General features: G+C 41.2%; 1 protein-coding gene across 1 annotated transcript in view; it reads right to left on the minus strand.

The window, feature by feature from the left end:
* The window catches only part of CCDC34 (coiled-coil domain containing 34), a 44,756-nt gene extending 31,286 nt beyond the window's left edge, over positions 1-13,470 (minus strand). Inside the window, exons 1-2 of the mRNA XM_068989219.1 lie at positions 13,124-13,470; positions 7,732-7,867 (exon numbers count right to left, since the gene is read on the minus strand). Of these exons, the coding sequence (XP_068845320.1) occupies positions 7,732-7,867; positions 13,124-13,461 (474 nt within the window). The 5' untranslated portion in view covers positions 13,462-13,470. The remainder of the gene's footprint in view (positions 1-7,731; positions 7,868-13,123) is intronic.
* Positions 13,471-13,922: the final 452 nt, after the last annotated feature.

Consider the following 13,922-nt stretch of genomic DNA (forward strand, 5'->3'; position numbering starts at 1 on the left):
CCTTCTCCAGTGCATGAAATTGAAACGTGAAAGTGAAGTCACTCAGTCATGTCCGACTCTTAGCGACCCCATGGACTGCAGCCTACCAGGCTCCTCCGTCCATGGGATTTTCCAGGCAAGAGTACTGGAGCAGGGTGCCATTGCCTTCTCCGCCACTGATAAATGAATGGATAAAAAAAGTAGTACATATACACAATGGGATATTACTCAGCTACATAAAAGAATGAAATAATGCCATTTGAAGCAACATGGATGAACCTAGAGATTATAATTCCAAGTGAAGCAAGTTAGACTGAGAAAGACAAATATATGATATCACTTATATGTGGAATCTAATAAAAAAGATGATACAAATGAACTTATTTACAAAACAGAAACAGATTCACAGTCTTTTGAAAACAAACTTATGGTTACCAAAAGGGAAAGAATAGGGGGAAGGATAAATTAGGAGACTGGGGTTAACAGTCTCCTAATTTATATATACACTAAAATATTAAAAATAGCTATCAACAAGCACCTACTGTATAGCACAGGGAAATTTACCCAAAACTGTGTAATAATTTATATGGGAAAGAATCAGAAAGAGAATGGATATATAGTATAACTAAACCACTTTGCTGTACACTTGAAATTAACACAACATTGTAAATCAACTATACCCCATAAAAATAAAGATTAAATTAAAAATTAAGGATCATATATCATAATCAAGTAATACTTTTCCCAGCTATCCAAGGACTTTTTAATTTCCACAAATCAATTTGATATACCCCACTAAGAAATTAAATGATAAAAGCTTTATGATCATCTCAGTAGAAGAAGAAAAAGCTTCCAATTAAATAAAATATCCTCTTATAAAACAAACAAAAAAAACTCTCTAGAAACTGGGCATGGAGGGAACATACCTTCAACATAATAAAGGCCATGTATGATAAACCCTTTCATCAAGAGCCTCCTGATGAAAGTGAAAGGGGAGAGTGGAAAAGTTGGCTTAAAACTCAACATTCAAAAAACAAAGATGGCGGCATCTGGGCCCATCACTTCATGGCAAATAGATGGGCAAACAATAGAAACAGTGACAGACTTTATCTGGGGGGGCTTCAAAATCACTGCAGATGGTGACTGCACCTATGAAATTAAAAGACGCTTGCTCCCTGGAAGAAAAGCTATGACCAACCTAGACAGAATATTAAAAAGCAGAGACATTACTCTGCCAACAAAGGTCCATCTAGTCAAAGCTACGGTTTTTCCAGTAGTCATGTATAGATGTGAGAGTTGGACCATAAAGAAAGCTGAATGCCAAAGAATTGATGCTTTTGAATCGTGGTGTTGGCGAAGACTCTTGAGAGTCCTTGGACTGCAAGGAGATCCAACCAGTCCATCCTAAAGGAAAATCAGTCCTGAATATTCATTGGAAGGACTGATGCTAAAGCTGAAACTCTAATACTTTGGCCACCTGATGCAAAGAACCAACTCATTGGAAAAGAACCTGATGCTGGGAAAGAATGAAGGCGAGAGAAGGGGATGCCAGAGGATGAGATGGTCGGATGGCATCACGGACTCAATGGACATGAGTTTGAGCAAGCTCTGGGAGTTGGTGATGGACAGGGAAGCCTGGTGTGCTGCAGTCCATGGGGTCACACAGAGTCAGATACAACTGAGCGACGGAACTGAACTGAATGACAAACCCACAGTTAACATCATACAAAGTGGTGAAGATCAGGAAGAAAACAAGGATGTCCATTCTCACCACTTTCATTCAACACAGTTTGGAAGTCCTCGACATAGTAATCAGACAAGAAAATGAGAGAGAAAAAAGGGGAAAGGAAAGATTTGAATTGGAAAGGAAGACATAAACTGTCACTGCAAATGACAAGATACCATACGTAGAAAACCCTCAAGATGCTATTACACCGGAAAACTGCTAGAGCTCAATGAATTCAGTAAACTTGTGGACACAAAATTATTATACAAAAATCTGTCGCATGTCTATCCACAAACAAGGAATTAACAGAGAAAGTGGAATTAAGAAAACAATCTCACTTTCCATCTCATCAGAAAGAATAAAATACCTAGGAATAAGCCTACCTAAGGAGGCAAAAGACCTGTATTCTGAAAAGCATAAGACACTGATGAAAGATACTAAAATGACACAAACATATTGAAAGATATACTGTGTTCTTCAATTGCAAGAATCAATATTGTTAAAATCACCATATTACCTTAGGGAATCTAGAGATTCAGTGCAATCCCTATCAAATTACCAATGGCATTTTTCAAAGAACAAGAACAAAATTAAATTTATATGAAAACACAAAGGGCCCTGAATAGCCAAAACAATCTTGAGAAAAAAGAATAGAGCTCAAGGAATATGCTCCCTGATTTCTGACTATACTACAAAGCCACAGTAATCAGAAACAGTATTGCACTGGGACAAAAACAGTCTGAGATCAGGAGAACAGAATAGAGCTGAGGAATAAACCAAGATACCTAGGGTCAATTAATTGATGACAAAAGAGGGAAGACTATACAATGAAGAAGACATTTCTACAAGAAGTGGTACTGGGAAAACTGGATACTATCTGTAGATAAATAAAACTAGACCATTCTCTGACATTATATACAAAAATTAACTCAAAATGGATTAAAGACCTAAACGTAAAGAAAGATACTATAAAAACTCTTAAAGGAAAACGTAGGTAGAATACTCTTTGATATAAATTGCAGCAATATATTTTTAGATCCATCTTTTACAGTAATGGAAATACTAACCAAAATGTAGTAATAAGCAAAAGCAATTGTTTAAACTTAAAACCTTTTGTACATCAAAGGAAATCATAAACAAAATGAAAAGACAACCCACAGAATGAGAGAAAATATTTGCACCTGATACAACCAATGAGGAATTCATTTCAAAAAAATATAAAAAGCTCATACAGCTTAATATAAACAAAAAGAAACAGCCAAATCAAAAAATGTGCAGAAAATCTAAACAGACATTCTCCAAAGATATAAAGATGGCCAGCAGGTACATGAAAAGATGTTCAACATCATTAATTATAGAAAAATGAAAATCAAAACTACAATAAGGTATAATCTCACACTGATCAGAAGGGCCATCATTAAAAAGTCTACAAATAAACGCTACAGAAGATGTGGAGAGAAAGGAACCCTTCTACACCTTTGGGGAGAATAGAATTGGTGTTCCCACTATGGAGAACAATATGGAGTTCCTTAATTAAAAATCGAGTTGCCAGCAATTCTGCTCCTGAGTATGTATCCAGAAAACATGAAAACTCAAATTTGAAAAGATAACGCATCCCAGTGTTCACAGCAGCACTATTTACAACAGCCAAGACGTGGAAGCAACCTAAATTGTTCATCAACAGATGAGTGGAAAAAGATGTGGTGTTTCTGTGTGTATACACACACCAAAGGGATATCACTCAGCCATAAAAATAAATAAAATAATGCCATTTGTAGCAACATGAATGGACCTAGAGATTATCACACTAAGTGAATACAGACAGACTGAGAAAGACAAATATCATATGATACCACTTATATGCATAATCTTGAAAAATGATACAAATGAATGTATCGGTTTGGTTAAAAGGTTTATTCAGGTTTTCCATAAAATGTTATGGAAAAATCCAAATGAAATTTTTTGGCCAGCACAATATTTACAAAACAGAAATACACAGAAAACAAATCTATAGATACCAAAGAGAGGGAAAGATGTGAAGTTTAATATTAATAGGTACATACTACTATATATAAAATACATAAAAAGCAAGGATTTACTATATAACAGAGGCAATTATAGGCAATATCTTATAATAACGTAAAGGCAAAATGGTTGTCTGAGGAAGCCTTACAAATAGCTGAGAAAAGAAGAGAAGCTAAACGCAAAGGAGAAAGGGAAAGATACACACATTTGAATGCAGAGTTCCAAAGAAAAGCAAGGAGAGATAAATAAGAAAGCCTTCCTCAGTGATCAATGCAAAGAAATAGAGGAAAACAACAGAATGGGAAAGACTGGAGAACTCTTCAAGAAAACTAGAGACACCAAGGGAACATTTCCTGCAAAGATGGGCACAATGAAGGACAGGAATGGTATGGACCTAACAGAAGCAGAAGATATTAAGAGGTGGCGGCAAGAATACACAGGAGAACTATACATAAAAGACCTTCATAACCACAACGGTATCACTCACCTAGAGCCAGACATCCTGGAATGCAAAGTCAAGTGGGCCTTAGGAAGCATCACTATGAACAAAGCTAGTGTAGATGATGGAATTCCAGTTGAGCTATTTCAAATCCTAACAGATGATGCTGTGGAAGTGCTGCACTCAATATGCCAGCAAATTTGGAAAACTCAGCAGTGGCCACAGGACTGGAAAAGGTCAGTTTCCATTCCAATCGCAAAGAAAGGCAGTGCCAAAGAATGTTCAAACTACCACACAATTGCACTCATCTCACACGCTAGTAAAGTAATGCTCAAAATTCTCCAAGACAGGCTTCAACTGTTTCTGAACAGTGAACTTCCACATGTTCAAACTGGATTTAGAAAAGGCAGAGGAACCAGAGATCAAATTGCCAACATGTGTTGGATCATTGAAAAAGCAAGAGAGTTGCAGAAAAACATCTATTTCTGCTTTACTGACTACACCAGTCTTTGACTGTGTGGAATACAACAAACTGTGGAAAATTCTGAAAGAGATGGGAATACCAGACCACCTGACCTGCCTCTTGAGAAATCTGTATGCAGGTCAAAAAGCACAGGTAGAACGTGCACGAACAGACTGGTTCCAAGTCGGGAAAGGAGTACGTCAAGGCTGTATATTGTTACCCTGTTTATTTAACTTATATGCAGAATACATCATGAGAAATGCTGGGCTGGATGAAGCACAAGCTGGAATCAAGATTGCCGGGAGAAATGTCAATAACCTCAGATATGCAGATGACACCACCCTTATGGCAGAAAGTGAAGAGGAACTCAAAAGCCTCTTGATGAAAGTGAAAGAGGAGAGTGAAAAAGTTGGCTTAAAGCTCAACATTCAGAAAACTAAGATCATGGTATCCGGTCCCATCACTTCATGGCAAATAGATGGGGAAGCAATGGAAACAGTGACAAACTTTAGTTTCTTGGACTCCAAAATCACTGCAGATGGTGACTGCAGCCATGAAATTAAAAGATGCTTGCTCCCTGGAAGAAAAGCTATGACCGACCTAGACAGCATATTAAAAAGCAGAGACATTATTTTGCCAACAAAGGTCCATCTAGTCAAAGCTATGGTTTTTCCAGTAGTCATGTATGGATGTGAGAGTTGGACTGTAAAGAAAGCTGAGAGCTGAAGAATTGATGCTTTTGAACTGTGATGTTGGAGAAGACTCTTGAGAGTCCCTCGGACTGTAGGAGATCAAACCAGTCCATCCTAAAGGAAATCAATCCTGAAGATTCATTGGAAGGGCTGATGTTGAAGCTGAAACTCCAATACTCTGGCTATCTGATGCAAAGAACTAACTCATTGGAAAAGACCCTGATGCTGGGAAAGAATGAAGGTGCGGGGAGAAGGGGATGCCAGAGGATGAGATGGTTGGATGGCATTACTGACTCAATGGACATGAGTTTGAGTAATCTCCGGGAGCTGGTGATAGACAGGGAAGCCTGGTGTGCTGCAGTCCATGGGGTCACACAGAGTTGGACCTGACTGAGCAACTGAACCGAAGTGAAAACAGAAAAGAATCTAAAAATGTGTGTGTGTGTGTGAGTTGGTGATGGACAGGGAAGCCCGGTGAGCTGCAGTACATGGGGTCACACACAGTCGGACACGCCTGAGCAACTGAACTGAAGTGAAAACAGAAAAAAACTTAAAAATGCGTGTGTGTGTGTGTCACTCCAGTATTCTTGCCTGAAAAATCCCGTGGACAGAGGAGCCTGGCATGTTACAGCTCATGGGGTCACAAAGAGTCAAATACCACTGAGCAACCGAGCACACACGCAGGCATATATGTATAAACTGAATCAGCTTGTTATATATCTGAAACTAACACAACATTGTAAATGAACTATATTTCATGGAAAAAAGACTGTGACTAGCAATGATATCAATAACAATACCAATAAAATTACTAGCTATCCTCACACTTTGTCTCATTTAATCCTCTAAAACACTGTGACCGGGTAGTATTATTTTATCCTTACTGTAGAGATGAGGAAATTTAAGTGTAAAAGTTTCAATAAGTCTATCTGACATGAAACCATAAGGTTTTTCTCAAGTCCTAGCCCTTCTCAGTAGAAACAAGTACTACAGTGTACTTTTCCAGGAATAAATTTGTTTTTAGAATACAAAGTATACTTCAATAGGGAAAAAGCAGAACGTATTGGTTTCTACAATTATCTGAATCATGTCAAGAACCTGGCTAGAAAGCCATCACAGAAAAAACAACTAGTTTCAAAACTGAAATGGAAAATTTACTCCAAAAAGATCATGGAAGGCAAAGCTTTAATTCCCAGGATTTTTACAGCAATAGGGATACTAATAGATTAGTTGTTGTTTTTATCACTGTGCTTTTATTTTGCGATCCCATGGGCTGTAGCCCACCAGGTTCTTTTGTCCATGGGATTTCCCAGGCAATAATACTGGAGTGGGTATTGCCATTTCCTTCTCTAGGGGATCTTTCCAACCTAGGAATCGAACCCATGTCTCCCGCATTGGCAGGTGGATGAGCCAGCAGGGAGCCCCTAAGAGATGAGAATAAACTTAAACACACAACAATAGTGAACTGGCTAATTATCTTCTATTATATATATGATATATTTTAAATATATTTTAATAATCAGCCATTTTTTAATGATATAAAATATTTAATGATATAAAAACATATTAATAATGTAATAGGCAAAAAAAAACAGGTTACAAAAGAGTGATCATATTTATTAAAAACAAGATATAGCCCTCACCACACACATCTACCTGGTTTCCATGTCTGGATGGAGAGAATTCAGATAACCTAGATACTGAAGGATTTAAAACTACCCAAATCTATTTGGCTGCTAGATTCTAAATAGCAAACAGTAAGAGTTGAAAGAATGACGGATTCATGTGAAAATGTATTTTTTTGAGTTTGGAGAGGGAGAATTCAGAGAGAATTAAAAATACAAAAATGCCCAGAAGTGAGGCAGGGAGGTAAAGAGAAACCAGGAAAACCTGAAAGCCCCTCAGACTCCCTTCTCCCAGCATAAACTCACTCTGGGGCACAAGCTCTGAATCGTATAGGCTAGACTTTCTGCCTCTACTTCAGTTTTTATTTCTCTTCTCTCTCAAAAATTTTACCAAATATATGAGGTTGACTGTACCTTAGTTAAACATATATATGATGACACTCTGTATGAATATATATTTGCACATATGTTTTTAAAAAATTTACAGAGAAGAAAATCTGGAAGGCTACACGCCATACTATAACAATAGTTTTCAGGGGGTCAGTTTGGAGATTTTAATTTTCCTAATTATGCTTAGCTGTATTTTCCAAATGTTCTTATAATCTGAAACACATATCATTTCTCTAGTAAGCTATAAATACAGATATAGCAAACTGATACCAAAATATGCTAAAACTTTGTTGTAAGGGATAATAACATCCTGATAATAACATTCTGATTTTGACAGCAGCTCAACTTTGTGAGCTTGTGGATTAAGTAGAAAAAAGACTGTCTAGTTTTACCTCTAGAGCCTTCTGTTGCAGACGGTCACGTTCTACTTTTTCTTTGCCAACAAACCACACTTCCCACGGTGTCAGGCTGCTTTCTGGTAAGCGCACCTGCTTCTGTTCTTCTTGGTTATCTTCGGATCCAACCGTGCTATTACAAAAGAGAGGATACTGCAGACCTTGCACTCAAAACTCTTTGACTTAGCAGTCAAAATGATTTAGCTGCACAATAAAAGTAGAATTCCATGATACACTGACAATACTGTGATTTTTATATGTAAATATACACTTAAGAAACTAAGAACAAGAGTCCATTGTTTAAATTAGTTTATCCTTTAGACAGCCTCTGAATTCTCTAATCTAAAATCACACTCCGTCCATTTACCTCAATTACAATAACTTTTTTCATTCTTGCTTGGACAACTAATTACAACACATGATCCTAACCAAATCCTGGTGCAGACTTTTCCCTTTTCTTCCTTTAAGTAGTTCACAAAGGAAAGAATACAGATCTACACAGTGAGGATGGTAATGCCAATGTGGTAACAATTATGGTTTTGATGTGAAGGGTGGACAGAGTTCTTTATACCCTCGATTTTTCTGTAAGTTTGAAGTTGTTTTGAAATAAAAAGGTACATAAAGTATATGGCCTTGTGTTCTTTAATGGTTTGGTGGACTCCATTTTGCCAGTTCTCAGACAAAGTGGCCACGATTTTCCCAGAGTTGTCACTCTGTCTCTTCTAGGTACATGGAAAAGTAACCATTCAGTCAAGCTCAACAGAAAAGGGAAAGGGAAGTACTCGTGAGTGCATATATACATAAAGAACACAGGCCTTGGCCAGGTACAAGATCCCCATAGTAAAAGGTGAACCATTAGTGCCCACGGAAAGAAAGGACAGGCGGCAGCTAGAGAAAGACTAGGTTATTAAAGATTCAGCGCCTCTTTGTCTCTTTAACATTCCTGCTTCAGGCAACCAACTGCCTCCCCTATGGCCATGCTCAGTTTTTTCTGCCTTGTAATTTCCATTTACTTGGTGGTGGTGGTGGTTTTTTCCCCTATTTTTGCATTCGTTCATCCAATTATGTAATTTGTGTTCTAGTGGGAAAGGAACACTGTTGGTATGTTGTTTACTTTCTATGTATCTTTCCTTCTAAGTCTTGCAGAACACTACCTCATCCTCCCATAGCTTCACTGGTCATGAAGGTGCAGATGAGGCCCACTCCAGGCATTTCAGGCTAGATATTACTCCTGAGTTCCAAACTTTTATTTTCTACCATCAGATAGATGGCTTCACTTAAATATCAAACTCAATCAATCCAAAACAAATCTAGTCACCTACCACTCACTCACTACCCTCCTCCCATAATCCCACCTCAGAGGAGAGTACCCACACTCACCCAGTTAGCCAAGCCAGAAACAAAAGATCTTTGACTCCTGCTCCCCAACCACATTTGGTGCCACTCACTCCCACACCTACACAGTTCAGTTCAGTTCAGTCGCTCAGTTGTGTCCTACTCTTTACGACCCCATGTACTGCAGTACGCCAGGCTTCCCTGTCTGTCACCAACACCCGGAGCTTGCTCAAACTCATGTCCATCGAGTCAGTGATGCCATCCAACCATCTCATCCTCTGGCATCCCCTTCTCCTGCCTTCAATCTTTCCCAGCATCAGGGTCTTTTCCAATGAGTCAGTTCTTCCCATCAGGTGGCAAAAGTATTGGAGTTTCAGCTTCAGCTTCAGGACTGATTTCCTTTAGGATGGACTGGTTGGATCTCCCTGCAGTCCAAGGGACTCCTTTAAGAGTCTTTTCCAACACCACAGTTCAAAAGCATCAAATCTTCGGCACTCAGCTTTCTTTATAGTCCAACTCTCACATCCATACATGACTACTGGAAAAACCATAGCATTGACTAGACAGACCTTTGTTGGTACTATCTCCGCTTTTTAATATACTGTTTAGGTTGGTCATAGCTTTTCTTCCAAGGAGTAAGTGTCTTTTAATTTCATGGCTGCAGTCACCATCTTCAGTGATTTTGGAGCCCCCCAAAATAAAGTCTGACACTGTTTCCACTGTTTCCCCATCTATTTCCCATGAAGTGATGGGACCGGATGCCATGATCTTAGTTTTCTGAATGTTGAGTTTTAAGCCAGCTTTTTCACTCTCCTCTTTCACTTTCAAGAGGCTCTTTAGTTCTTCTTCACTTTCTGCCATAAGGGTGGTGTCATCTGAGTATCTGAGGTTCTTGCTATTTCTCCAGGCAATCTTGATTCCAGCTTGTGCTTCTTCCAGCCCAGCGTTTCTCATGATGTACTCTGCATATAAGTTAAATAAGCAGGGTGACAATATACAGCCTTGCAATACTCCTTTCCCTATTTGGAACCAGTATGTTGTTCCATGTCCAGTTCTAACTGTTGCTTCTTGACCTGCATACAGATTTCTCAGGAGGCCCAATCAGGGCCCCAACCAAAGGTAAGAGGTAGAGAGGTGGAATAAGGAAAAGTTCTAAACACTTTTCTTTCCTGAAAAGAGGTACTGATTTTCTGAAGCATTTGAGAACAATCACTGCATCTATCTGTTCTCTAGGAAGTGGGAAATAAGCACACCTTCAGCAGACGTTTATTGAACACATCACAGGCATCTGACACCTGCCACCCACAGGCCTGACAACTCTTGCATTTTTTCCAGACCAGGTCCTATCAATTGCTTTGAATCAGAGGGGATGAACTGCGATAAGGAAGGCAGCTAGACCCTCGAGGTGTTACCAGCTCATTTGGGCTCTGGCTAGGTTTGACATAAATACAACTAGCTCCTCCCATGGTAAGCTCCATTTGGTCAGGACTTTGGCTCTTGGAAGCTAAAGCAAGGTCTTAGCAGCAGAGCTGTGGATGGCCTCTGGATAGCCATCATTCCCGGGGCTGCTCAACTGTCTACATAGCGCAGTCCTGCTGATTAAGCTCAGGATTTTCCAAAAGCTTAAAAAATCACTGGGACCAGGACTTCCCTGATGGTCCAGGGGCTAAAACTGTACTCCCAATGTAGGGGACCCAGGTTCAATCCCTGATCAGGGAACTAGATCCCACATGCTGCACCTAAAATCAAAGATCCTTTGGGCCACAACAAAGACCCAGGGCAGCCAAATAAATAATAAATATCCTCCTAAACACCACTGGGACCAACTCAGTCCTGAAGAATCTGTACAAAGGCCCACATGAAAATGGACTCCTTTGAAACAGTTTCTTGTTGCTACAAACTGTGTGGACAAGTGGCTTGCTTGCTTACTGTTACTGATATCCATTCCTACTAATGTACTTACTATTACTGCTCCTTCTTAAGAGACTCACTGTTATAACTGTGTATGTGAGTCACTTCATATGGCTTCATATTCAATTTACTCACCCCAGGTATGCATGCCCTATAGCTACAGAGGCTAAATGGTTGCCTACACATAAAGCATGGGTTCTCTGGTCTGTATTTCTTAGATCTCCTGTATAGAAAGTGAAGAGGAACTAAAAAGCCTCTTGATGAAAGTGGAAGAGGAGAGTGGAAAAAGTTGGCTTAAAGCTCAACAGTCACTAAACTAAGATCATGGCATCTGGTCGCATCGCTTCATGGGAAATAGATAGGGAAACGGTGGAAACAGTGTCAGTCTTTATTTTGGGGGGGTCCAAAATCACTGCAGATGGTGATTGCAGCCATGAAATTAAAAGACACTTACTCCTTGGGAGAAAAGTTATGACCAACCTAGATAGCATATTGAAAAGCAGAGACATTACTTTGCCAACAGAGGTCCGTCCAGTCAAAGCTATGGTTTTTCCAGTGGTCATGTATGGATGTGAGAGTTGGACTGTGAAGAAGGCTGAGTGTCGAAGAATTGATGCTTTTGAACTGCGGTGTTGGAGAAAACTCTTTAGAGTCCTTTGGTCTGCAAGGAGATCCAACCAGTTCATCCTAAAGGAGATCAGTCCTGGGTGTTCATTGGTAGGACTGATGCTGAAGCTGAAACTCCAATACTTTGGCCACCTGATGGGAAGAACTGACTCACTGGAAAAGACCCTGATGCTGGGAGGGATTGGAGGCAGGAGAAGGGGACGACAGAGGATGAGATGGCTGGATGGCATCACTGACTCGACGGACATGAGTTTTGGTAAACTCCGGGAGTTGGTGATGGACAGGGAGGCCTGGCGTGCTGCGATTCATGGGGTCACAAAGAGTCAGACACGACTGAGCGACTGAACTGAACTGATACTGCCTTGTGCAGCCTGACAATCAGAACCTTGTAAATGCTTTCTGAAGTTGACATAATGAGTCTAACTCCAAATGCACCTGCATCGTCAAGCCTCTCTATGAAAAAGATATTCCTGCAGGGATAGGCCCTTTGCTTATATTTCTATATACCCAACAATAGGCATGTAGCATAGGCAAGAGAAAACATGATCAGTATACCTTGGTACTAGGCCCAGCTCCTCTAATGACTAGGTGGAAGCCTTTGAATTAGACTTTTTAATCTATCTTCTGAGCCACAGTTTTGTTATCTGTAAAATGAATGGCTTGACGTAGGCTTTAATTCCAAGAGAGTAGAGACCATGCCTGTCTTATCTATAGGCCCTTATCTGGTGTCTCACACACTAAAGAATCTGCCCCCAATGAGGAAGACCTGGGTTCGTTTCCTGGGTTGGGAAGATCTCCTGGATGAGGGCATGGCAACCCACTCCAGGATTCTTGCCTTGAGATTCCCATGGGTAGAGGAGCCTGGTGGGCTACAGTCCATAGGGTCACAAAGAGTGGGAGACGACTGAGCGACTCAGCACATATGGCACAAACTAAATGTTTGCTGAAAGAACAATTGTAAAAATAAATTAAGATGACTTTAATAACCCCTTTGATTCTAGCATTCAATGGCTTCTACTTTTAGTAACTGCTAAGAGCAGACCTGACATTGTCTCTGAATGCTAAAGTCACTGCTAACCTCAAAGCTTCAGCTTTTAATCTATGACATAAAAGGTATACTACTTACTACAACCTACTTCACTGACAACCAGATTTTTTTCATAATCGCTACAGGTATTACTAAGATGCAGTAAACCACATTTGGGTGTTAAAGATTGGAACAAAAGTTCTGGTGTCCCCACTCTGACTTTTGAGTGTTCATAAAATGTCTGAAACTGTACCAATTTTGTGTGTTTAGTGCTCGCTTCTTGTGTCAGGAAAAGGGGTTAAGAACGATGGAAAAATCTGTAGTCATGACTAAGAACCGGCCCAAGACTCTGGGCCAAAAGGGGCAGCACCTGCGGCTGCAAGTGCCCGCGCTACCTTTTGAGAGGGAAGACAGGAAGGTATCTGGTCGCCAGACGAAGGTACTTAGTGGGGTCCAAGGAATCTTGAGGGGGCTGTATCTCGGATTTACCTGGTGCACCCCTGTAACTCCACTCCTCTCAGGCTCTCCGCCTTGGCCTCTGAGTTATAAGCATCTTCGTCCACATCCTCCTCCTCCTCCCCGTCACCATCGTCGTTGTCAAACGGGAAGCTCTGGTGGCCGAGGGGAGACAACAGCGACAGGGTGGAATTGCTGCAGCTCAGCGGTGTCGACAGCGAGCATACCTCCACCGCCTTCAGGCCCGGCCCCCGGGGGCCTGCCGTGAGAACAGAGAAGCCCGAGGAGGGCCGCGACCCGGATCTGCAGTCGGCCATGAAACGGGGTTCGAGAAGGGGAGAAGCAGTCCCCCACCGCCCTGCGGCCCACATCAGGCCCGCCAAGTTCAAACCGGCGGAACCGCGGCGGGGACGTGCTTTCCCAGCAGGCCTTGCGCGCGCCGGCGCGGCCAATCCGGGCGGGCGCGGACTTCGCGTTGCCATGGCGACGCGTGGAGGCCTCCAGGGCTTTGCCCGGACCTGCCGAGCGTGGCTTCCTGCTCCCGGCAGTCTTTTGGGTGTCCTCCCTCTTTCCCAGCCTGGATCTGCGCTGGTGCTTGTGAATTAACCTCGCGCTCGGCTCTCACTCGCAGACAAGGTCCCCGCTCCCGGCTCACAGCCATGAGGGCCCGTCCGTTGTTTGCTGTAGTTCGTTTGGTACAGAAAATGTGCTGTTACTGAATAAGGCAGATTCTTTAAAGCGGAAAGAGGCAGAAGCCAAAACTACCCCCATATCATTACAAGGTCAGGGTTACAAGGATCAGTCACGATTTCTCTCACCACGTGGCCACACA

Source organism: Capricornis sumatraensis, chromosome 16 (assembly GCF_032405125.1).
Source record: "Capricornis sumatraensis isolate serow.1 chromosome 16, serow.2, whole genome shotgun sequence".
NCBI classification, from domain to species: Eukaryota; Metazoa; Chordata; class Mammalia; order Artiodactyla; family Bovidae; genus Capricornis; species Capricornis sumatraensis.